The sequence below is a fragment of the Typopeltis vanoorti genome, chromosome 24 (assembly GCF_054136105.1).
Source record: "Typopeltis vanoorti isolate ZY-2024b chromosome 24, IOZ_Tvanoo_1.0, whole genome shotgun sequence".
Classification (NCBI taxonomy): domain Eukaryota; kingdom Metazoa; phylum Arthropoda; class Arachnida; order Uropygi; family Thelyphonidae; genus Typopeltis; species Typopeltis vanoorti.
In genome coordinates, this window is record NC_143572.1 from 36179401 (window position 1) to 36205251 (window position 25851).

Sequence of the window (25851 nt, forward strand, 5' to 3'; positions counted from 1 at the left end):
AACTTAAACTTCCGTCCTCACACTGACACTATAACAGTATTAAATCGAATAATTTTTATTATTTCTATTCCACTGTTCATCGGTTGAATAATTATCTGATTATCTACTGGTTCAATTGATGACTGAACCAATGAATAATTCATTGGTTCAATCATCTGATTCAAAAAATTACAATGTTCAACTTTGATGCAGGTGAAGAACCAGTCACTCTCCAATCCACTTTAAATTCTTATATCTTATTTCTAAGTGTATAACACAAATGTCAGTTGTTGTCTAGGCAATTCAAATTACAACTTAATCTTCCACCCTCACATTGACACTATAACAGTATTAAATCGAATAATTTTTTATTATTTCTATTCCACTGTTCATTGGTTGAATAATTATCTAATTACCTACTGGTTCAATTGATGACTGAACCTATGAATAATTCATTGATTCAATCATCTGATTCAAAAAATTACAATGCTCAACTTTGATTAAACACTTCTTATAGGTGCAGAACCAGTCACTCTCCAATCACTTTAAATTCTTATTCCTTATTTAAGTCTCAATTCTCACCCTCAATAAATGTGCCAAGGTTATGCAAGATATGATTCAAGAACATCTTAAGCATATTTCATCAAGGTGATAAATGAATCTGCTCTGATTATATACTCAACTATGCAATAGCTGCAATGAATTTATCAACAGCTCCAAAATGATGACTAGTGGCATGCTCATGCCACTGGTTTGCAACTTCTGTCCAATTTTACTTTTACTTGTTTTACAGCTAGATAAAGCCAATTATCAAGAAATAAAGTCAATTCCCTCACTTTTTAACCTTTCTTCTAACACTTATATTGATCTTCTATCATCTTTAATGTCCCTTCTACTTTTTCCCACTGAAAAGATTTCAAAACAAATTGCTGGATATTAAAATTCTTTATTCATGAAATGGTATAATAGTCAAAATTCTTCAACATTATAACATTTCTCTGATGAATTTCAGAAACTTTCTCACAGAGATATTCTGTTATCATGTAATTTAATCCGGCAACAAATTTATAAGAAAGAAAGGAAGAAAATATGTACAAATTCAATTGCTGTATTATTTCTCTCATTTCAATTATTTCTAAAATAACAGAGAAATTCTTTAATAATCAATTTCTGTCATTGTTGAAATACCTCAAGTAATAAATGATTACCAGCATTACTGTAACTGTGATTCAGAGGGAGACTGCTTGTTTTATATATATATATATATATATTTTTTTTTTAAAAAGAATTGAATGACATAAACTGAGAGTAAAGGAAAAAGGTTTAATGGTATCACACGACTAGTTTCGGCTTTTTACAGCCTTCTTCATGTGTTTTCATAAAAGAAAAGAAAAAACATTAAACATTGAAGATAAAAACTGTGAACAGTACAGGAAAGTCACTATACATATTTAACGTGAAAACATTGTAGTTAACGTATTCAAAGCTGTTCCTTTGTTGGCCACACACATAAACTCTGATATATATATATATATATATATCAGAGTTTATCTCAGACAGAAGTTTACTTTTGCAATAAAGTACCAGTCTGTTCTTTAGTAGCACACAACATGTGCTACTGATAAATGAATTGTTATTTTCAAACCTCACAACTAAAGCAGACCTGTTTTTCACTTACTTTATTTCTTCTTAGCTAAGTTGACCTGTTCCAAATGACTTCACATGTAATACATAACTAAGCTATTAATAATACATGTATACACTTCTAATTATTATTTTTACAGCAACTTTCATGAAGATGGCATAATCATGGCAGGCCCAATTAACTACATGCCTTTATCTAATGTAACAAACATTGAACTCATTTATGCTTCCCACATTCACAGTACATTCTAGCAATTCGTTCCAATCATTTGTTATTCCCTACATAAAAAATCTACTCCTCACACCCTTCTTCACCTAGCCCTTATACAATTTCTAGGAATAACCTCTCATTCTTCTCCTTTCATTGATTATTTTTATACCCCCCCCATATTAATCTGATAAAAACCTAACACTAACTTAAGCATCTTATCAGATAACCTCTTTTCCACCTATCTACTAAAATCTGCAATTTACATTCCTTCTGCTTCTTTTGCATAACCAATATTCCAAGTCTGCTATTGGTTTCATCTCTGGATCCTCTCCAGTGTTTCTACATTACAATGAAAATGAGGTGACAAAATGTGAGCACAAATAGCCCATGGATGGTCTTGACCTCCTTATCCCTTTTTGTCAACATACTCCTTAACATAGCAGCAATACAATGTGCACTCTTTATGACACTTGGAATGTGCTCTCTGAACTTGTGTTCACTCTCAACTATCACCTCTCAGATGCTGAATTTCACTGACTTCCTGAAGCACAGTTCCACCAATATAGTATACAGCTGTTTATATTTCTGCACTCCAAAGTGTAGCATTGTGCAATGACTAGTATCAAACTACAACTCATTTGTCCAAGCTAAAGGTCTATTCAAATCAGCAACACTCCTTATAATGCTCACTAACTTGCTATGGTTAGCAAACAACTGGAGATCCCCATTCAATCCACATAAAATAACATTAACAAATATGTTAAACAGCTAGGGCATAAGGAGAGAACCCTGAAGCACACTACTGGGTCAGCTTCCTTGTCTGAATGACAATACTCCATCATGCACAACTTGCTTGTATTGTTCAGAGAATCAATCTCTGACCAATCTAACCAATCTGCTATCCAATTCCATATTTTGCATTATGTCAACCTGTCATGTGGTAATCTATCAAATGTCTTTGCAAAGTACAAGAATATCACTATATATGAATATTCCTCATCTAATACATTTAATACATTATCATAAACACAAGTAGATTGGCTAAGCAAGACCCACCTTGCATGAACCAATGCTGATCACCATATAGAATCATGCCACTCAACCTAATTCTGCATTACATACATAACCAATTTCTCCAATATCTTCCCACAACCAGATATACAGACTATTACTGGAAACTTCTCTCCTAGAACCATGCTTATGGAGTGGTACTATTTTGTCCTCTTTCCACTTTTTAGGAAAATTTCTCATTCTTTAAAACCTCATGCTGCAAGACTTTTCACTAAATAACCAAGTCAAGGTCATAGCTAACTCCTCAAAATGTGGTGATATGTCATCCATTCTGATAGCCTTATTAACATCTAGGCCAAGCAATACCTGATACACATCTGATTCTTTTCATCTTTAATCCCCCTTATTATTTACCTCCCTTCTAGGTGTTACACAACTTCATTATACCAGTCTGATATACGATAAAGTGCTCATTCTTTCATCAGTGCTCCACTGCTATAACTATTTCATAAAAATTCATCCTCTTGCTTACCACATAGCAGAAGAGTTCCTTTATATTACCTTTGACCTGAATGGCCAATCTCTTCTCATACTACACTTAGTTGTCACCCCTTTTCGGACCACATTTTATATTCCTCACCTCCATGCATCTGATCACTATCTTTTTTTCCCCACATTGCTTGCCTAATTTCATTGTTCATCCATCAATTCCTACTCTATTTGCATAACTCTTGGTATACAATTGTGCATTGTATTGCTTGTCTCACATGTTTCCTAATAATTTCTCATGTTCTGTCAACCTCTTTTCCTCACAGCTGATCATCCCATGGTACAGATGCTAGTTGGGTTTGGAATTTTGATAATCACTTACTTTATAATTCCTCACATATATCCCTTCTTGACAGCAACCTGTTTGACTACCTCTCAAACCAGTACCGCACAATCATTCTCAACAACCAGAAACAAACCAATTACCTCTTCACAACCACATCTCGTGAGGATATAACCAAATCCAACACTCTCATACTTCTATCAAAAGCTGCTTAAAAGAGTTATCTCAGAAACCCAACAGATTCACTCTCCTTGTTTCCATACACTATCTCCACCTTCCAATCCCATGAGATTAAAATATCTCATTAGATCACTTTCCATTATTCAGATGCTCAGCCAAACTGTCAAACTATCTAATTGGCTGCTCTCTTCATTTCCTTGGCCTAGAACAACAGCCAATTAGATATATAATTCTATTAATTTTAACTTTACATCAAAGAGATTCAAAATCTTCATATGTACTACTATTTTACAATTTCACTCATAGTGAACACAGCTCCTTTACTATCCTTAACAACACTCCTCTCCTCTTTTCACCATGCTAATCTTCTACAAAATTTCATTTTCTTCATTTCTATTCCTGATGGTACTTATCCTTGGACAATCAAGTTTTACTAATTCCAATTATCTCTGGGCATACTAACTTGATCTATCAATTCTACAAGCTCAGTTCCCTTATTTTTGATACTCTTTACTTATTAGTATAAAAACATGACAATCCCACTGCCTTTGAGTCCATCCCACCAGCATCATCCCTCGTTACTCTAGTTCAGGGATTTCAAATTCAAATGCAGCAAAGGGCCAGTCAATTAGATGTATATCAGATGTGGGCCCTATTCAATATTATTCTGTGAACCAAAACATAAACTTAAAAAAAAAAGGCTCTAACAAAGACCCCTTTTGTTTCAGAGCCTCTACGACTTACATAAACAGTTACACCACTATTTAAATTTATAACCATTTTTATTTTTAAATTTTAAAAATATAACAAGTTTAGAAAATATAAGTTCAATTACATTTTATTCATACTTTAAGAAAATTATTATTATTATGATTATTACGTGACACTTCCAGGGAGTCCAAAGACTCATCAAGGGTGGGCACCTACTCTACATCTCTTCGTCTCCCCCACTCAATCCACCAACTACAACGAACCGCAACTACACCAACGCCATCTACAGCCAACCACTACCACTAGAATTTCCACAGATAATCACAAACATCCATGCCCACAGCAGGATTCAAATCAGCAGCCTTTTGGCTGGAGAGTGGACCATTATGTAATAATGGTCTGCTCTCCATTTTTTTAAATTAAAATTACATAATGGACCAGGCCATTATGTAATTTAAATACATAATTTTGTCTTACAAAAATAAAGATTTTTATCTATGAGTCCTTTTTTTATTTTGATTCTGAAACCTGACATCTTTACCTCTATACTAACAATATCTGCTTTTTCTTTTCGTGTTGCAACATGAAGTATTGCATTTAATCTAGACTCTTTCATCTGTGAGCAGAACTTTGACTTATTAAGTTTCATAATTGAAAATAATTGCTCACATACATAAGTGGTTCCAGAGATTGACAACATTTTTGCAATAAATTTTATATTTGGGATATTTACTGCCGAGGTATTTATAAAAATTTGGTATGCCAACTTTGTTATATTTATTTTTTAGTTCATATTGCACTGGAAGTTCAATTACTTCCAATTATAATTCTTCATCAACATTTTCAATATTAATTTTAAAAAGGTGAACTGAATAATAATAATTCATTTTTAAACTGGTTGAAATCAGAAAATCTTTTTTCAAATTGAATTTTCAATTTTGAGGAATGTACTTTTCAGCATCGTTATTATTTCAAGAAATCGATTTAAGTGTAGGAAAGTGGGCTAAATTATTCTTTTCCAACTGGGTTTGCCAAAGATAGAGTTTTACCAGAAATGACTTAATTGAATCATACATATGACATATCAACTGTTCACATCCTTGCAGAGCAGTATTCAAAGTGTTTAAGTGGCTTGTTATGTTAACTAAAAAGGCCAAGTCTTTGCACAATCTTCATCGGTGAGCTGAGGAATCAATTTTCCTTTGGATGAAGTAAACATGTCAATTTCTTTTAAGAGTTCAAAAAATCTTTTTAAAACAACACCACGACTAAGCCACCTAACCTCCATATAATATAGCAAACTGCTGTATTGCGAATCCAATTCATCCAGCAATGCATTGAATTATCGATGATTCAAGGCGTGTGAGCGTATCCAGTTACTGTTTTAATTACTACACTCATGATGCATTCCATCTTTAATTTTTTTACACAAAGTGACTCCTGGTGTATTATGCAATGAAACTATTTAAGTTTGTCCTTGCACAACATTTCCTTTTTCATCTGAAGTTTTGTAACAGACTGGTCAAAATTAGTCAATTTTGACCAGTCCACGCGAGCATTTTCAAGACTTTTCTCAATACACAAATCTAAGTCATTTCCTGTCGTTGTTCCTGACATACTTACATACAATAGTTCTTCAGACTCATTCATATTGTCATCAATGCCACGAATAAATATCGCTAACTGGAAAGTATTAATGATGTCTGTATTCTGAATGATAAATGCACGTAAACACAAGAAAGATATTTAATTAACCAGATATTTCGGTCTGGAAATAGCAGACCATCCTCAGTGGTATTACAAGAACAGTTATAAAAAATACAAGCTAGAATATTAACAATAGATCGTTTAAAATAGAACAAGCCACGTAATGTTATATCACTAAGTATTAAATGGAATATTTTGAAGTAGAGACATGATTGGAAAAAAAAAAATAATAATTAATGAGTAATCTTGATTAGACTTTCCCAGATTTTTGATGTAGATATACAGTCATTACGATTCAGGTTGGGACGATGGAGCAAGGCCTCCACGCTTTCCTTGAACAAACGTTCAAACCTATAATGGGATTTATGTAAGAGGTGAGTCCTGGACCAAAGGATGTTGTGGTCAGTTTCAATCCCATGCTGAGCCAATCCAGACTTTTCAGGTTTGTTGTGAAGAATGGAGGATTGATGTTCTTGGATTCTTTTTTCAAGAGAACGTCCAGTCTGTCCAAAATAGGATAGATTACAGTTGCACGGAATTTAATAAACTCCAGGAAGAGATAAAGTTGAGCGTTTGTCTTTATGAGAAGGAAAATGAGAAGACTTTTCTCATATTTGTTTGTAGGTGAATTTGTTAATAGGTGAATAAGTAGCTGCTAAATCATATTTCTTTAAAATTCTTGCGATAGGTTCTGAAATACCGAAGATATAAGGAATTGGCACTTGACGTATTGAAACTTTGTTGTTTTGTGGAGGATTATAAGAATTGAGAAGATGTTGAGTACTTTTTTCAGAAAAGCCATTGAATTTCATGTGTTGTTGGATAGTAAAAAGTTCTTTCTGTAGATAATCAAAGGTAGAACAATTAGTTTTTGCTCTTCTGATGAGGCATTTTATAATTCCTGTTTTTTGACATGGATGATGGGCTGATTCTTTAAGAATATAACGACCTGTGAGGTTGGTTTCCTGTATACTGTAGATGTAAGAATATTTGAAGGTGACTGGATGAGAAGAACGTCTAAAAAAGATAACTGGTTGTTTTCTTCTATTTCCATAGTAAACTTTATGCGATGATGCAAGGAACTGATACTGTTTAAAAAAGAAGGTAATGAGTTTTTGCTATGTGGTCAAATAGTAAAGATGTCATCTATATATCTTACCCAAAAGGATGGTTGAAGGAAAATAGATGAGAAGAGAACTTTTTCTAAATGTTCTAAATAAAAGTTGGCTAAAGCAGGAGAAAGAGGACTTCCCATGGCCGTTCCTTCTACTTGGCTGTAAAATTTATTTTGACATACGAAATATTCAGAATGTATTACGAAATCGAACAGTTTTATAATGTCTTCAGGAAAGATGTCAGCAAGTAATTTTAAAGTTTCCTGAGAGGTACAATGGTATATAAAGATTCTATATCAAAGCCAACCATAATTTCTGTAGGTTGTAATAAATAAAAATATTCTGTTTCATACTTAGTGATATAACATCACGTGGCTTGTTCTATTTTAAACGATCTATTGTTAATATTCTAGCTTGTATTTTTTATAACTGTTCTTGTAATACCACTGAGGATGGTCTGCTATTTCCAGACCAAAATATCTGGTTAATTAAATATCTTTCTTGTGTTTACGTGCATTTATCATTCAGTCTTATGTCAGAAATTTTATCCTTAAAACAGCAGATGTCTGTATTCGTCAACTGCAATGGAAAACGCTACAAAACTCTTTATTTTTTCATGAAATATATCTTGGAAGTTCTCTGCTATATCTTCAACATGCTCTGCAACTGTATTTCCTGATAGGCTTATACTTTGAAATGCTTGCTTTTTTTTCCGGACATATGATTTCGATTGCACTTAAAATACAATTTTTAATAAATTCTCCATCAGTAAAAGGTTTCGTAGCCTGAGAAATTTTTTCACTTATGACATAACTACATTTAACAGCAGCATTATTTGTTATGATAACATTCGAAAATATCCTCTGTTGAAACTTCAGTTCATTTTTTAAATCTTTAAGTTTGTCATCACGCATCTTTTCTGTATATTTACCACAGTTCTTATGGTTTGTTTCATAATGGCATTTTAGGTTATATTCTTTCACAAAAACGCTTTGTCTACAAATCAAACATGTTGGAATATTTTTTACTTCCACAAATAAATATGCCTTCTCCCATTTTTCTTGAAAAAGTTCTGCCTTCTTGATCTATTTTTCTTTTTTAACTTTAAATTCAGACATTGTTATGAGCAAAAAAAAAATATAAGTTATTGAGGTAACTTTTTATTAACACACTATCATATTACAATGGTAACCTGTAACTTATTGACATCGTATCACATGGCTTAAAATGGCTGCGTGACAAGTAACTTCCATTCAGTGTTGCCAACATTTGATGATAGAAACATGGTACAAAGAATTATAGTAATAAGTTTTACTTTTGTTTAAAGCTGTCATAAAACATTTAGAAGTTTGAATTTTTTCTGTTTTAATCCCCGCAGGATCTTAGAAACATTACTTTTTAGAAAAGAAATCATTAAGGTTGCGAGCCTTCTCCCATTTTTCTTGAAAAGTTCTGCCTTCTTGATCTATTTTTCTTTTTTAACTTTAAATTCAGACATTGTTATGAGCAAAAAAAAAATATAAGTTATTGAGGTAACTTTGTTACCTCAATAACTTATATTTATAACTTATATATCAAATGTTGGCAAGATAGTGTGTTAATAAAAAGTCAATAACTTTTTATTAACACACTATCATATTACAATGGTAACCTGTAACTTATTGACATTGTATCACGTGGCTTAAAATGGCTGCGTGACAAGTAACTTCCATTCAGTGTTGCCAACATTTGATGATAGAAACATGGTACAAAGAATTATAGTAATAAGTTTTACTTTTGTTTAAAGCTGTCATAAAACATTTAGAAGTTTGAATTTTTTCTGTTTTAATCCCCGCAGGATCTTAGAAACATTAATTTTTAGAAAAGAAATCATTAAGGTTGCAAGCCGTATCCGGCCAGCGGGCCGCCAGTTTGCGACCCCTGCTCTGGTACACTCCTGACACAATGACCACTCCTGTTTTTCTTTTTTTTTCACTCTGCTTTTCAGTCATGCAGTCAGAGTTTTTGAGGAAGGAAGTGTATGGATATCAATATTTTTTGATCTGGTAAAGACTATAACCACTGACTACGAAGGTATTGTGGTTAAATTCAGTAGAATAAGCATTATCATCACAGAAAATCAATTTTGCTCTTTAACTACAGTTTTTAATCAAAGATCTAAATATAATAATCAAAGAAAGGCAGACTGATGTTGTTTTCCTTTTTTTTTTTTAGAGAAGTTGAATCCTGGGATGTTCCTATATCTTAAAAAGCATTCAGTGTGTCTGGGCCACACACTTGGGGATACTGTATATTAGGGTTACCAAGTAATTTTATAAGCTTGGTTATTTTACCATCTTTAGACTTGAACTATGTTTCAGGTGCAAACTTAATTGTTTGCTTACTTGAGATTAGGAGTTAAATAACCAAGCTTATAAAATTACTTGGTAACCCTAATATACAGTATCCCCAAGTTAAAAAATTAATTATATCTATATCTCCTCCAGAGATTCTTATTAAAAATAAAAACACCTTGCAGCAACTTGTATAGGTAAAGTTGATAAGACTCTGTATTACTAAAACCTTGGTATCTAGGGTCTAGCTACTCACTGAGGAGGCCTCAAAAAAGGTTGAAACCGATCTGGGTAGTGACCCCCACCCATAATGTATTGCAGTATACATCTTTTAGTGAGATGTGCTTTAGATTATGGGAAAATACTAAGAATAGTGATCAGAGCTTTACCCACCTTTACAATGAGTTGCCCTGGTGTTGTACCATCTTTAGACTTGAACTATGTTTCAGGCGCAAACTTAATTGTTTGCTTACTTGGGATTAGGAGTTAAATAACCAAGCTTATAAAATTACTTGGTAACCCTAATATAATATATATATATATATATATACATACATATATACACAGAGAGAGAAACAAGTTACATTACAGTGCAAACAGTATGTCAAAGTATGACTGTTTTGAACAACTGTTACTATACTGGCCTAACCCTTTGATCTGCTACCTCATATCGGACTGCTTCTCATATTTGTCCACTAGAGCTTTCCGATTTTTCTATCTTTACAAATAACTTCACACATGCTTTTCTGGTTAACTCAATCAAGGTTTTCTTCAGATTTTGGCATTCAGGTTCTAAAAGTTTTGTTTCTTGTTTTCAAAAATCTTTCACTTTTCTTCTTTTCCAATAATTATATTTATAAATTTGAGTCTGCAGCAAACATTTGAGAGTTATCTGATGATTTTTGAGAACTTTGGCACACATTTTTTGTGTGCAGATAGGCTTAAGTATTAGCAGTTATTAGTAATAAATAGGGCTCAATAAATATGCTCACCCACTTTCCTATGGCAAGTAGATTTTGCCAACTGGCTGCAAAAGTGTGTAGTATGTGAATGCACACTTTTACTGCTATCAACTTACTGGGACATATCATTAAAAATATGGGGGGAGGGGGGGTGCTAGGGCAAGTAAATTTTTTTTTTATTATGAGTAGGATTTTGAATAATTTATTCAGCCTCTGGTAATAAACACAATATCATAAGAACAAAATAAATAAAATATTTATTAAATTGTTGATGTTTCACTGAATTTAGGAGTAGTATTTTCAGTACATAAAAAAAGCTTATTACAGAGGCAACAATCAAGTAGAGATAGAAACAATTCAAACTAATAACTAATGTCCATGCTCATGTCTATTAAAAGGGATATTATATAGTTATATACAAAAGAAGAGAAGAATAAATTAAAATATATTTCTTTTCAGATATAATTTGCATGTACAATAAATTACAAAGCTGACACAAAAACTATACAAGCAGTGATAAAAATACTAACATGAAATGGTCAAAATGAATTATTCATAATTCATTATTTATAACAACTCTAATAAGTACTAATATCACCAATGAAAAACTAATCACACTGACCTGCCATGCTACTGTAGGCTGCTTTCGCGACAAAATATACTGTGTAAGAGGGCTAGGTTCGAGTTCATATTTATCAAAGGGCAAATTGTCTATTACTCTAGGTTCATTATTTGAGCATGTAAATTTAACAATTGGGTGGGCTGTTCTTGGAGGCTAAAAAAAAAAGTTTACTTTCATTTAGAAATTGTCATCAATACATTCTGCTGATAAAATATAATCCTTATTATAACATTACAAAGGCAAACATAGTTTATGGGAGTCTGAAGGGGAGGGAAAAAAAAGCTTAGTTGTCACTAGTAATTCAATTATGCAGAGTACAAACATGACAACTATTTTTCCCTTTCATATGTGGCTTTATCACAAAATATCAGATATATATATATATATATATTTGAAAAAAATAAATCAAAAACTCTTTTTACGTTTATTTCATTATTTTTCTTAGTAACATAACTGAGAAACAAGTACTATGGAAGTATCCACCATGTTTCTAATAAAATAACATCATTCTAGATTTGATGAAAAGAAGAAAAAAAAAAACAAATGAATGAACAGCATGCAGAGAAAAATGGTCAGTACAGTACTAGAAGTGTGTCAAGTATAAGTAGTGTTTTCTATTTGAGTATACCATCTTTAGTCTTATTTTGTGTAATTAATTTCAATTAGACATTATATCATCAGTCATTAAAGCCTGTAAAAATCCAGATGCATTTTATTATATCCCAGTTTCAAATGGAGAGACAGCACACTACATCCAAAATATGCCAAAAACACATATTATAATTTATTGTGTCATATTATGCTCAATTATTATTATTATTGCATGGACAGCTCCATGGAATCCAAAGACTAATTGTGGGAGGCCCACACTAGCCTTAATGCACACAATCATACCTCTCCTTAAATTTGTTTACTAACAAAGCAATTATAATCACCTCCAGCAACCATTTCCACTTGTTCACCACTCTCTGAGTTAGCTTCATGGGCTTGCTAACCACACACTCACACAACTTCCTGGAATGTCTGTTTGTTCTCTCCTGTTCAGTCATGTACTGGATAATTTCTTTAGCATCTCACCTACGAAAACGCTTTAGTAATTTATATGTTCTAACATATCCTCCTCTTATCCACCTACCAACAACACTTTGTAACCAACAAGCTAGTCTATCTTCATAAGAAGCATTAATTAGACCAGCGACAATTTTGATTACTCCCCCCCACCACCACCACCACACACTGAATCTTCCTACCATTTCCACAACCCCAAGAGAGGCAGGTGACCAAATCTGTGTCCAATAGTCCCAGTGTCATATCAGAGCATTATAATGAGGAATAATAACCTCAGTGTCCCTGCTTCTCAGTGTTTTTCTTAACATCCTTGGAGCCACCTTTCTGATGTGCACTCTGAACTTCAACTCCAATGTTACCTCCCAAATTCCTAGCCTAATTAGTTTCCTGAAGTGCAATCCCAGCAATACAATACACAACATGCAATCTCTTTAGCCTAACCCTTACACTTTGCAACTTTCCACTGGCAGCCATTATTCTTTATCCAAACTCCAAACTGTCTGGATCATCTTGCAGGATCTTTACAACTTTATTAATCATTGCCCTTCCAGTTTAGCATCATCATCAGTAAACAACTGGATATTACCCCTCAAATAATTCTGAACATCATTAATATACAAGATGAACAGCAGATGCCAAGTACAAGTACAACTGTCACTTTAGTGGCAGTACAACTATCACTAAAGTGACAGTTCTACAATAAACTGTAGAAGCAATCCTATTCCCCCACAGGCTATGATATCCTTATCTACTGATTCCTAAATTCTGCCCTTAACCACTAATCCTGAGATACTAATCAGTTAATAATTTTCTACTTTGATCTCAAAACCCTCCTTTATGTAATAGGCTCATCCTGCCCTCTTTCCACTTCCTTGTGACTCAGCTAATACCAAGGCTTAAATTAAATTCCCATAAAAAGCATGGTTACGGGCACTTCAATTTCTCTTGCACTTTCTCATAACACACATAGATTGATATCTCATCCAACCCATGAAAATTCAAGTTTAAACCTGATATCTCCAAATGAGATTTGGCTAACTCACTTCAAGTGAAAAAGTTCATATAAAGATTCCTCTCAACATGGGAATGTTGATTCATTATTCTTCCAATCATGTTACAGAGGCAAAAATACAACATTCAATAAACTTCTAAGCACTCTAGCTAACCACAGAAATACTAGTAGGTTTTTTTTTTTTTTTTTTTTGCAAGCAGGCAATTATAATAACAATGAATGGATACTAAATGATGAAAGTATGTAACAATTACTGAGGAGTTAATGAGTCAAACCATGAAAATATGGAAAAAGATTACTGATTGAAAATTAAAGAGTGAAGTAAGTATAAGATAATCAATCTAGATTTAAAAAAAAAAAGAAGATCAATAACAGGTAATATGTTTGTTTTCAGAAGATAAGTGGAAAAGCACATTGAAAAAGAAAGAGATACAAATAATTTTCATTGATTTAGAGAAGATATGATAGAAAAAGATTGCTTAAAGTCAAAGTTAAATAACCGGGAAGATACTTCCACGTAGCCTTTTAAGAAATGTGAAGCATAAATTAGAGTATTGGACATAATGCTCAATTCTCACCTTAACATGGTGCACCTTGTCAGAAGGTAGTGAATGAATGAGAATGGACTAACAATTTGAGATTTGATTTAGCTGACAAACTGTATTCTTATTGACTTAAACCAAAATGAAGGTGCAACATGACACTAATTTCATGCTAGGTGGAGTATTGCCTGGTTAAACAAGATTCCTGTTGTTTTCATGAACGTGAGAATAACAGAGGTATTTCCCTACCGATTGTTCCTTATAAGATTTATGCAAGTATACTTGAGAAACAACTATGAAAAATTGTGGAAGATCAGCTTGGTAAAGAACAAACTAGCTTCAGGCCAAAGGATCTGATTATCACTTTAAGACCAATCGCTGAGAAATTATGAGAATGTAAGGATATGTATTTAAGTTTTATATAGATCTAGAAAAGGCAATATATAAGAAAAGAAAAGCTATTCAAAATGCCACAGTTATATAGTATAAATGGGACATTATAATCGAGCAATACTTAGTCCACATTTGAGTTGTAAGTCAGTATAGAATTGAAGGAGGTACAGGAAGAAGATCTGATGTTAAATCAGGTGTGTGACACAGGGATGTAAATTATTTCCACTGTTATTCATCATCTATATGGACTGCAATGTGAAGAAGAGTGATATTAAACTTGATATCAAAACTGGTCATGTTAATCTCATCTCTCTACTTTAAACAGATGATGTTATACTTCTAAATAAATTCAGTACAAGTCTTCAAGATTCCTTGACTAAACTGAATAACTGTTGTAATAAATTTGGTATGAAAATCAGCAATAAAAAGACAAAGACAATGAAAATAACAAAAACACTGAACATCTCGAACAGAAACCCTATAGAAGAAGTAAAACATTTTAGCTATGTGGACAATTTTTAGTGAAGATGGCAAAAACAAATATGGAGAGAGACAACATAATATGACATGAAGTCAATTGAATAAATTTATATGGAATAAGAGAAATTAGTCAAAACACTAAACTAGCCATATACAAAACAGTGTTCAAGCCAATTTTAATACATGGATCTGAGAGCTGGATTATCAAGTCATCCCAAAAGTAATGTCATTTTTAGCATTAAGTTTTGAAAGGATATAAAAGATAAATCACTTGCTAATGTAATCAAGTATATATTCTTCATTTGAATTAATAATGCTCTTCCAACATTTTGAAAGCGTTATAATGCCATTTCTATAGAATTCAGGAGGTTTAGAGGTAAAGAAGTCGTATAGACTCAATTTCAATGTCTCTAATGTATCGTTTGTTTTTCATTAATGAAATGTTAGCAAACTGCAAAATAAGTGGTGATTTGAAGGTGTAAGATCAGGAGAATATGAAGGATGTGGAAGCTTTTCCCAGCCGAGTTCCTCAATCTTGGTATAGATGGTTCTTGCATTATGAGGGCATGCATTATCACAGTGAAAAACAACACCCTTTCGATTGACTAGAGAACACCTCTTTTCTTTCAGTTTTTCATTCAATCAATTGAGTTGTTCACAGTATATATACTTCAGCTGTGATTGTTTGGTTTTGTGGCAAGAGTTCAAAGTGCACAATACAAGCCATATCCTGCCAAACGCTTAACAAAACCTCATGAGAGTGAAGGTCTCTTGTTTTAGCTGAGGTTTAGCCTGTTTTCCTGAATGAACCCACCACCTTTGGCACTTAACATATTGAAAAGTATCCACATTTCATCACCGGTGACTACACAACTCAAAAAAGGAGACTGAACTTCTCAAGAATGAAGAGCGTGCAGATGTTAACACACTCTCTCTTCGACTGCGATTCGTCAGTTCATAAGGAACCCACTTGCTGAGCTTAAACATTATTCCAAGTTCTCGCAAATGGCAATGGATGGTCAATGATGATGAATTAAGATCTTTTGCTAAATCTTCAACTGCTGCATTGGCATTTTTTGCAATAGCGGCTTCCAGGGCAATGGGATTCTTTCAAGCTAAAGTCTCTTTGTCAAAATTTTTGAACCAACACTGGCACTTTCACACATTTAAAACATTATTGCCATACACTTCTTGCACATTTTTCTGTTGCCTATTTTGAACTCATAATGCATCATGTGCTCTTCAGTGACCTCCATAGTAATAAAGGGTTATTTAAACAATAACTTATGTATGATGTTCTTGCAAGGTGGAATTCCTTAGAATGAGGTCACCTCAGCTTAGCAGTACTTATAAAGCTTTAAAAATTCATGTTTAGACAAGCACAGTATAAAAAACATTACTTTTGGATGACCTGATAGAAATAAAACACTTGATCAAAGACTGACGATATGAGCATTCTGAGAAAGACTAGAAGAGAGAACAGATGGCACAAATGGCAGTATTATATTAAAAATGAGGACGTTAGGAGAGAACTTGTCACTGTTAGCATTTAGGCATGTGTTAGAAAAACTAATCTCAGGTGGACGGTCACATAAACAGAATGGGAGAGGAAAGATTAGCTAAAGAAGTGTTCTTTGCCAAGTTATTAGGAAAAAAGACCAAGAGGAAGGCCAAGATCTAAGTGGATTGATACAGTAAAAAAAAAGTGGCTTAAAAGACAAAAATATAAGATCTGATAATATTGGAGTCTTTACAGATAACAGGTTAATTTGGAAAAAAATTGTCAATAGGAAGTTAGTGATGTACCTTTTCATGTACTGCTATCATAATATTCCGTATATCCCCTGAGGATATCTCTCAGGAATATGATGATGATGACAAGAAAATAATCTTCTTAAATGACAGGCAATATCAGGTAGAGCAATGCAGGCAAACATCAAAAGGGCACATTGGGTAATAAGACATATTTATGCCTATGATCAAACAGAGGGTTCTACTTAGGAAGAAGTTTTTTTTCAAGTCATTAGAGAAAATGGCTATGACTAATTTAGTCCTTGTTGGAGATCTAAACAGCACAGTAGGAAAAGAATACCTACCAGACATATAGAAAGTTTTTTGGAAAGTTTGGAAAAAGTTAATAAAAATGGCCAAGTACCAGCTGGATTTCTGTTAAAGAAGTGGACTAGTCATTACTAACACTATATTCCAATATAAAAATGTGCACAAATTCATGTGAAGAGAAGACACAACAAATAAAAAACCCTGACTATGTTATTGTTGATAATGTTAACTTAACTCTGGTTCAGGACACAAACATATATAGGGGGATTTGAAATAGGAAATGATCATCATTCAGTTTTGAGCATGATAAAGATTTAAGATTCATATAAGATTTATGCAAACATACTTGAGAAGAGGCTACAAAAAAAGTGGAAGGGAAACCTTGAAGAACAAGCTGGGCTCAGACAGAGGTTGTCAGGATCAAATTTTTTGCTTTAAGACAAATAGTTGAAAAACAACGGGAACCTAACAAGGATATATATTTAAGTTTCATAAATCTGGAACAAGGTATATGATAATGTCCCAAGAGAAAAGCTGTTCAGAACACTACAGTTATGTGGTATAAACATTATATTGAGCATTATAGTCTGTATTTCAGTTGTAAGTCAGCAGTTAGAATTGAAGGGGGTATAGGAAGATGATGTGATGTAAAAATCAGGTGTAAGACATGGGTATATAGTTTCTCCACCATTACTTCCATCTATACAGATCACATCATGAAGGAAAGCAGCAATTCAACACATCCAATATTCAACATATCATGAAGGAAAGCTGTGTTGAATATTGGAGATATTCAACACAGCTCTTTACTTTATATAGATGATGCTATACTCTCAAATAAATCCAGTACAAGTCTGCAGGATCCTTACTAAATTGAATAATTGAATAAAGTGCTGTAATGGATTTAGTGTAAAAATCAGCAATAAAAGACAAAGACAATGGAAACAGAGAAAAAAATTAAAAAACTATGTCTTGAATAGAGAACCTGCAGAACAAGCAAAACATTCCAACTATTTAGGCACATTTTTTAGTGAAGATGACAAAATATGGAAATTGACAACATAATAAGCAAAACTGCTATAGCGAGGAGTTAAATGAATAAATTTACATAGTCTTGCCATAAACACTGTTACAACTTTCACACACACCCCACACCACCCACAAAATTGAGTGACCCCAGTTCTGTGTGCAACAAAATTTGTGTGTTTATCAGTAAAGAAAGAGAGTTGTGTAGATGAACTGGTTAACAAAAAGTGGCGAGATTATGAGAATCATGTAGCTGTAATAGCACTTCACAAGGTTTGGAATACAGCCACCTATCATTTTCAGCATTGTAAAAACATTCGGGATTAGTAGGATTTGTATATCAGACTATTAATCATTATAACAATACAGAAGACACATCTGACCACACTGCATTAGGACGCAACATCTTGTGAGGGCTGTAAGGCCTGCCTCTGCCATAATCTTGTGAGAATGCAGAAAGTGTTGTCATGAGAGATGAACATTTTGCAGAGAACAATGTCATGTGTACTAACTGATGGCCTGGGGTGAGAGCCTATTGTTGTTCCACTGGACACTCCCTGACATCACAACTTATGCGGCAAAGGGTAATAAAATCAAAGGCAATATTCTCCAGTGGTATGCAAACAACAGACACAGAGATATCCTCTTCACAGATTAGAAGATTTTCCCCATTGAAGAGTCATTTAACTGCCAAAATGATCGGGTATATGCTCCAGATGGTTGCACAGCACATGCCAAAGCATCCAAGATTTAGAGAGGTCATCAGTTTGTATTAGTCATGGTTTGGTGGAAGGTAACATATCAGGGAAATCTAATAAGTCATTTCTGTGAGAAAGGGGTCAAAACCTCTGCCAAAGTGTATCAAGACACTGTGCTGGAACCTGTGGCAGAGATCTTGAACAACACATTGTTTCACAGTAGGCAGTGGACCTTCCAATAGGACTCAACTCCTGCACACAAGGCAAGGAACCACACAACAGTGGGGGGGGGGGGGCATTTTGAACATTGAGTGCTTCTATATGCATGTTATATATGTGGTTTGCATGTGCTGAAAGCTGCAAACTATTTACTGATAAATTAAAGGTTTACAAGCTGCTAAAGTGTAACAGTATTTATGGCTAGTATAAACAGGTGGTAATCTGTGTATACTACATGGGTGGAACTGAAATGCAGAAATTGATTAGACTAGGGATTTGGGGATGCTCACAATAGGGAATTTAAATTCAGAGAGCATATTGCAAAAATAATTAATATAGCTCATAAGATTACCTGGTTACTGAAGAATAATACAATCAAGCAGAAATAAAGAAGTTATTATACTTCATGATAAGGCTTTGATACAGACATATCTGGAACTATTATGCACAGATCTGGTCACCTGTGTTTTTTTCTTGGGGAATGAGAAAAAGGTGGAGAGGATCTAGAGGTGAGTGATCAAGATGGTAATAGGTTTGCAGAATGCTCCCTAATGATGGTAAAGAATCTGTAGGTTACAAAACTGGCCTCAATGACTTTGGACATGCACAAAGGCAAAATAGGGATATTTAGAACAATGAGTGCTGCTACGTACACATTATACATGTGGTTGTATGTGCTGAAAGCTGTAAATGATTAACTGACAGATTACAGGTTTATGCACTGTTCAAGTTGTACCAATATATATGACTAGACTCTATATTGAATAAGAGAAAAATTAGTTGAAAAGATAGTGGTATACAAAACAGTGTCAAACCAATTTTTAACTTATAGATCTGAGAGCTGAGTTAGAAATAAAACACTTGATCAATGATTGGAGATCAGAGATATGAATATTCTGAGACAAATTAGAGGAGCAAATAATGACATCATTGACAGGATCATATTAAAAATGAAGATATTATTATTATTATTATTATTACATAACACCTCCAGGGAGTCCAAAGACTCATCAAGGGAGGGCACCTACTCTACAACTCTAAGTCTTCACCACTCCACCAACCGCAACTACCTTCATCATCTACACCAGTGGTCTCCAAACTTTTTGCCGTGAGGGCCACATTGGATACTTCAGCACTGTTCAGCGGGCTGTAGTAATAAAAAACTCTAGAACTAGATATATGAGTTTTATTGAATTATCACATTGCACCACTGCAAGTGGTGTAATATAATAATTTGGATATTTCGGTAATAACTTACCCGAAATATCCAAAAAAGAAGAAAAAAAATTTTTTTTTATATTTAAAAATTTTCTTTTTCTTATTTATTTCAAAAAAAATTTTGTAAAAATTACAAAAAAAAATCTTATCACAACAATTTCTACGGCGAATTCATTTTTTTGCGTTCGAGAAACAATTTGTTTACATTTTTGTTAGTCGTTAGTTTTTCAACTGAATATACACCAACAATTTACATGCAACTTTTTTTTAATTTCGTATAACTTCGAGTTTTTTGTCAATGAATACAGATCGGGAAATTTTGTTTTTTGCTCGTTAGTTCATTTTAACCGTGTTTTTACCGACTTTTTTAAGTCTTATTTCGTGCAACATGAATTTTTTTTGTTGTTAAAAAAGTTTATTCAGATGTAACTTTTTTATTTCGTTTTGAATTCTTTAAAATTTTTTTTCTTCATTAGTCCATTTTAACCGACCTTTTACAGTCAGAAAGACCATAACTTGGATTACGGTTACTTTTTGCTATTCGGGAATATATTTTGAACACAATTTTAATTAATGCATTTGAAATCTATCAACACCCCCAGTGTTTTTTTTTTTTTTTTTTTTGCGGATTCTTATTGAAAAATTAATCCAATTGGCAGGCCAGATAAAATCATATCGCAGGCTGCATCTGACCGCAGGCTGTAGTTTGGAGACCCCTGATCTACACCAATGCCATCTACCACCGACCATTACCACTAGTATTTCACAGACAATCGCAAACATCCGTGCCTATGGCGGGATTCAAACCCCCAGCATTTTGACTGGAGAGCGGATACGCTAACTACTCGGCCAACCAGGCTGGCATTATGACAGAACTTGAGATTAATATCATTCAAGAATGTGTGAGAAGAGCTAATCTCAGGTGAGAATGAGACAAATGAGAAAAATTAGCAAAACAAGTATTGGATTGTTTAGATATGATGAGGATATCTAAATATTTGCTCTTATAGAAACATTTTAACATGCAAAATACAAGATCTTTTAACAAAGATGCTGTCATTGTTTAAGAGATACTTATGCCATGAGAGATTTCTTTAAATTAACACAAAACACACAAGAAATAAGCGAAATTTCAACTTTAATATTACAGGCCATCATCAGTGGTGACAATAATCAATTACAAGTAGAACACAAACAATGGATTGATTTGAAAAAGTAAGAGCTGCAAGATGTTATACATAAAACAACATAATGGTATAACTGAGGAAGTACTGCAATATTAATTATTCATTAACTATGAATAATTACAATCAGTTAAAAATAGCTAACAAATTAAGAGTTTGCGACTTGTGATTTCACCACTGTGAGCACAGACTACTGCATACATTGTGTCTGAGACTAGAAACTTGCACACAAAATATTTTTAACGTGTTCATTGCCAAGCACGCGATGTCGCGTGATGCGATTTCTCACCAAACGGCTGATCACGCATTATCGCGTGGACATCGCTAACTAAATAAAAAAATTAAAAAAAATTGGTCACCACACGAAATTCCAATTTTCAGCTTGGCAATGAAAGTGTTAATGCACATATCATCATCATGCATATCAAGGATTTAGGCCTAGCATGGCCTGTTCCGGCCTTAGAAGTTATCATTGAATCATTTAAGAGGACATCCTGGTTTTCTTTATCCTAATGGCTTGTACTTTAAGGCTTGTTTTGGTAATCTTTCTGTTTTCATTCTTTGAACGTGTTCCATCCATTTATGTTTATATTTTTTAATTTTTTCTATTAAATGAATGCACATATAGACTGGTCAAAATCAGAGGGAACATTGATAGAAAGTGTACAACAATGCTTTATATGAAAATCATGTTAGCCATTTGTTTGTGAGCAACTATCAGGATCTAAAATTACTTGAAGATATTAGATGAGATTTGGCATTGCCCCATCTACCTACCATAGCCGCAAAAAATATTACAATAGTCTCAAGAATTCTTAGATCATCCATATTACATTACAATAAGATCTTTCCTTTAAAATATTCAATGTAAGGTTATTTACAAAAACATATCAGAAATTTGTGTGCAAGGATGGCTATTTTCACAATTGCCACTGTTTATTTTAAATGAGAAACCTGCATAGTTGAAGGAATTTCTAAATGTAGTTGTACTACATTTAGAAATGTAGTATACAAATGGCAACCAGAACTTGTGTGTTTGAAGAAGATTCACTGACCTTCAATAAATGTTTATGTAGTACAATTAAGAGAGGACACATTTAAACTATACATGACACCTTCATATTTACATTTGCAAGTAAATATAGAAAAAAAGTAAGATGTAAAAATATTTGAAGACATCAGTGAAGAAAAAGAAGAGATATAAAAATGCTGAGACTGCAATGTGAATTTAACAGGAATAGGCAAATATGTTAGCCTAGTTAGCAACTGGACAGTGAACTTTATTCTCCAAAGAACAGGCTGTGGGTTCAAATTCCACTAGGCATGGATGTTTGTGCATGTCTTTAGGTGGTAGATGTATTTCACTCGTGTGGTGTGTGTGTGACCCACAATCTTGCTTATAAAAGGAATGAAAGCCACAAAAAAAAGTTTAATGTTTGTTCTCTAGACCACAGTTTCTGGATTACCTAGCCCTCTGTCCACCAATGGTACTAATGTACTATAAGTTTATAATTTTTCATGAGTGGGATTCACATAAAAATAAATAAATGTCCAGAAATAAAGATTAAAGATCAGATAGTAATTCACAAATTATGAATGAAAGAATTAAGTGCTAAAGTGCAAAAATGAATTTGCTACTATTTTTTTTTTAAATCTAAATACTAAATTATATATAACAAGGTTCTGATGTAAATTCAAATAAAATATATATTACTGCTATGGATTAATCATTAAAGGTGAGTAACTTTTACAGATTCAAAAACAACATATAAACTCACATATGCATTCAAAACATATCTTATAACTATAGCATATTTTGCACGAGTTGTGAATTAATAATGAACAATTATAAATAAAGAAAACCATAACACTGCAACAGTACACGTCTAATATACATACGTACCAATGCTGGACTGTTCAAATCAGGCCAGAATGCTTCGGGAATAGGCCAGTGTCCAACTGAGTAACCTTTCTGAGCTGAACGCTGAACATAGATAAGCTTACGACAGCTATGCCAACTAGTATTTGCAGTATTAGAAGTGGCAGAAGATGAGTTAATGGTACCATTTTGAGTGACAGAAGGAAGACGGTGGTTTTGTGCTTGATTGTTATTTTTCTCTTCTGTATTTTCTACAAAACACATATTAGGCATGTTTAGTTTAGAGAAGAATGCTGGTATATAACAAAAATGTAACTGCATGAGCACTTCAGACATTAAGTAATATAGAAAATTATAACTGGCATTTATCTTGATATATGCCAATAATAATTTAAATAAAAAGCAAATAAATATTGTTTTTAATGGAAAGACTGATATTATATCAGTAAACAGATTAAGAGTACAGATGGTTTCATGAAAGTTATACAATTAAGGATTCCATAAATCAAGAAGAGCTTACCACTATCAGAATATTTATAAACAGTTTGATTCTGATTGTCATAAGGATTGCATTGTCAACAGTGCTGAAGTTCATTATCTACTGGTTTATATTTATTATATTTTAAAATAAGTCCCTGAGAATATTTTTTAAATACTCTCAGGGGCTCACACTGGTGAGTACAGGCATGGCAAATCCAAGATATATGAAACAAACCAGACCTTATTTCCTGCAATATGCACTTGGTATATTATATCTGTAGACTGGTCTTCTACTCTTCTTTCCCTTGCTTTCTTCTACTTCTTAATAATTTCCCTCTCCCAGTACTATTAGAGCAATTTAAGAACAAGGGAATGACTTTTTTTCTCTCAAACTGTAGTTTCCACTACTTACTAAAAGAGGCAAGCTTGATTGCATTCAGGTGGCAGCCTGACAGTTAGAATACCTATTGTCATGCTAGTAACTTGACATAGGGAAATACATATGAGGTGTGGCTATTAAATAACGAGACTGGTTGCAAAAATGTGGTTTATTATTACAATTGTACAACTTAATTGTTATCCCCTTCAACATACTCCCCTCCTCTATCTATACACTGTTGCATATGAATTTTCCATTGTTGGAAGCAGTGCTGCAAGTCATCAGGTGTTATCTGCTTAAGTAGTGCTGCTGGAACGGCAGCATCATCATGGAACGGCTAATAGCAGAGCCGGACTTGCAGGAGAAGATCATCATATGTGATGAGATATGGATTTTCCAGTAAAATTCAGAAACAAAGAGAAAATTGATGCACTGGAAAACTCCCACGTCACTGAGATGAAAAAAGCAAGTCAAAACTGAAGGCAATGCTGATTGTTTTTTTTTATATCAATGGCGTGGTAATGGTTGAATGGGTACCAGAGAGTCAGACAGTAAATCAACATTATTACCTTGAGGTTCTGGCTAAGCTGAGAGAACAAGTGAGGAAGAAGAGAACTGATCTGTGGAAAAACAACACTTGGATTCTCCATCAGGACAACACTGCAGCCCGAAGTACACTGTCTGTAAAGCAGTATCTGGCTGATAAGAAGATCCCAGTGTTGGACCATCCACTTTACTTGTTGGACTTAGCTCCACGCAACTTTTACCTTTTTCCAAAGTTGAATTCCGCATTGAAGAGTTCCCATTTTCAGTCAGTGGATGAGGTAAAGGAGAAAACGGCAGTGCTACTGAAGCAGATAACGACCTGCAGCACCACTTCCATCAATGGAAAATTCATATGCAATGATGTATAGATAGAGAAGAGGAGTATGTTGAAGGGGATAACAATTAAGTTGTACAAATGTAATAATAGACCACATTTTTGCAAAAAAGTCTCGTTATTTAATAGCCACACCTTGTATTACTTTCAAGTCTCAAAGAAATCGAAACCGGATGGAAAACATGTGAACAGACTGCAAATTGGAAACTGTTAACAAACTTAGGAAAAGAAAAAAAGTGGTGAAAAATATGCCACATGTCGAACATTAGAGGCACAGCACATAAAGAAGAATTAGATAAAATTTTAAAGGAAGAAAACATAGAAATTATAATTCTTACAGAAACAAAAAAGAAACAACTAATTATCATACCTAGTGGAGTTGACATACTTTATGTGTCAACTTAAAGTATGTCAAAAAAAGCTGATATAATGATTTGGATCAAGTTCTATGTGGTTTATCCACATAGAACTTGATCCAAAGATCTTCCTCTGGATCTTTTTCCTACCATCCTTGCATCAAACAAACTGTTTGTTTGGAAGTTTTTTCACACTTGGTTAGACTATAAATTTAGTTTAATCCTTTATCAAAGTGTAAGCAAACAAAGATTGTGCCTGAAGTATCTTCAGGACTGGGGCAACTCGTGGCAAAGGTGGACTAAATTCTCATCACTTTCCTTAGTATCCCATAATGCAAAGCACATCCCCTAACTTTTCTCAGAACTCATATCTGTAGTATCCAGCCTTTGATCAACTGTTTTATTTCTAACACAGCACTCAGATCTATAACTTAAAATTGGTTTGAACCCTGACTTGCACAGAATTAGTTTGATATTTTGACTAATTTCTCTCTTATTCCATATAAATTTATTCAGTCAACTCCCTACTCTACCAACTTTGATTATCTGTATTTCTATATGTCTATTTCCATAATTTGCCATGTTTACTAAAAATCGTTCCTAAACTTTTACTTGTTCTGTTTCCCCATTTAGGATGCACCTGATGTTTTCAATGCTCCCGCAGATTTT

The 25851-nt window shown here is 33.5% G+C and overlaps 1 protein-coding gene across 3 annotated transcripts in view; it reads right to left on the reverse strand.

The window, feature by feature from the left end:
- Nucleotides 1-25851, reverse strand: part of IntS6 (integrator complex subunit 6) — a 292395-nt gene that overhangs the window by 178274 nt on the left and 88270 nt on the right. For 2 of the 3 annotated variants that reach the window (XM_090413383.1, XM_090413386.1), the window contains 2 exons: nucleotides 23112-23338; nucleotides 11308-11460 (listed from right to left, as the gene is read on the reverse strand). In XM_090413383.1, the coding sequence (XP_090269509.1) occupies nucleotides 11308-11460; nucleotides 23112-23338 (380 nt within the window). The remainder of the gene's footprint in view (nucleotides 1-11307; nucleotides 11461-23111; nucleotides 23339-25851) is intronic. The other variant, XM_090413384.1, reaches the window with a different exon arrangement.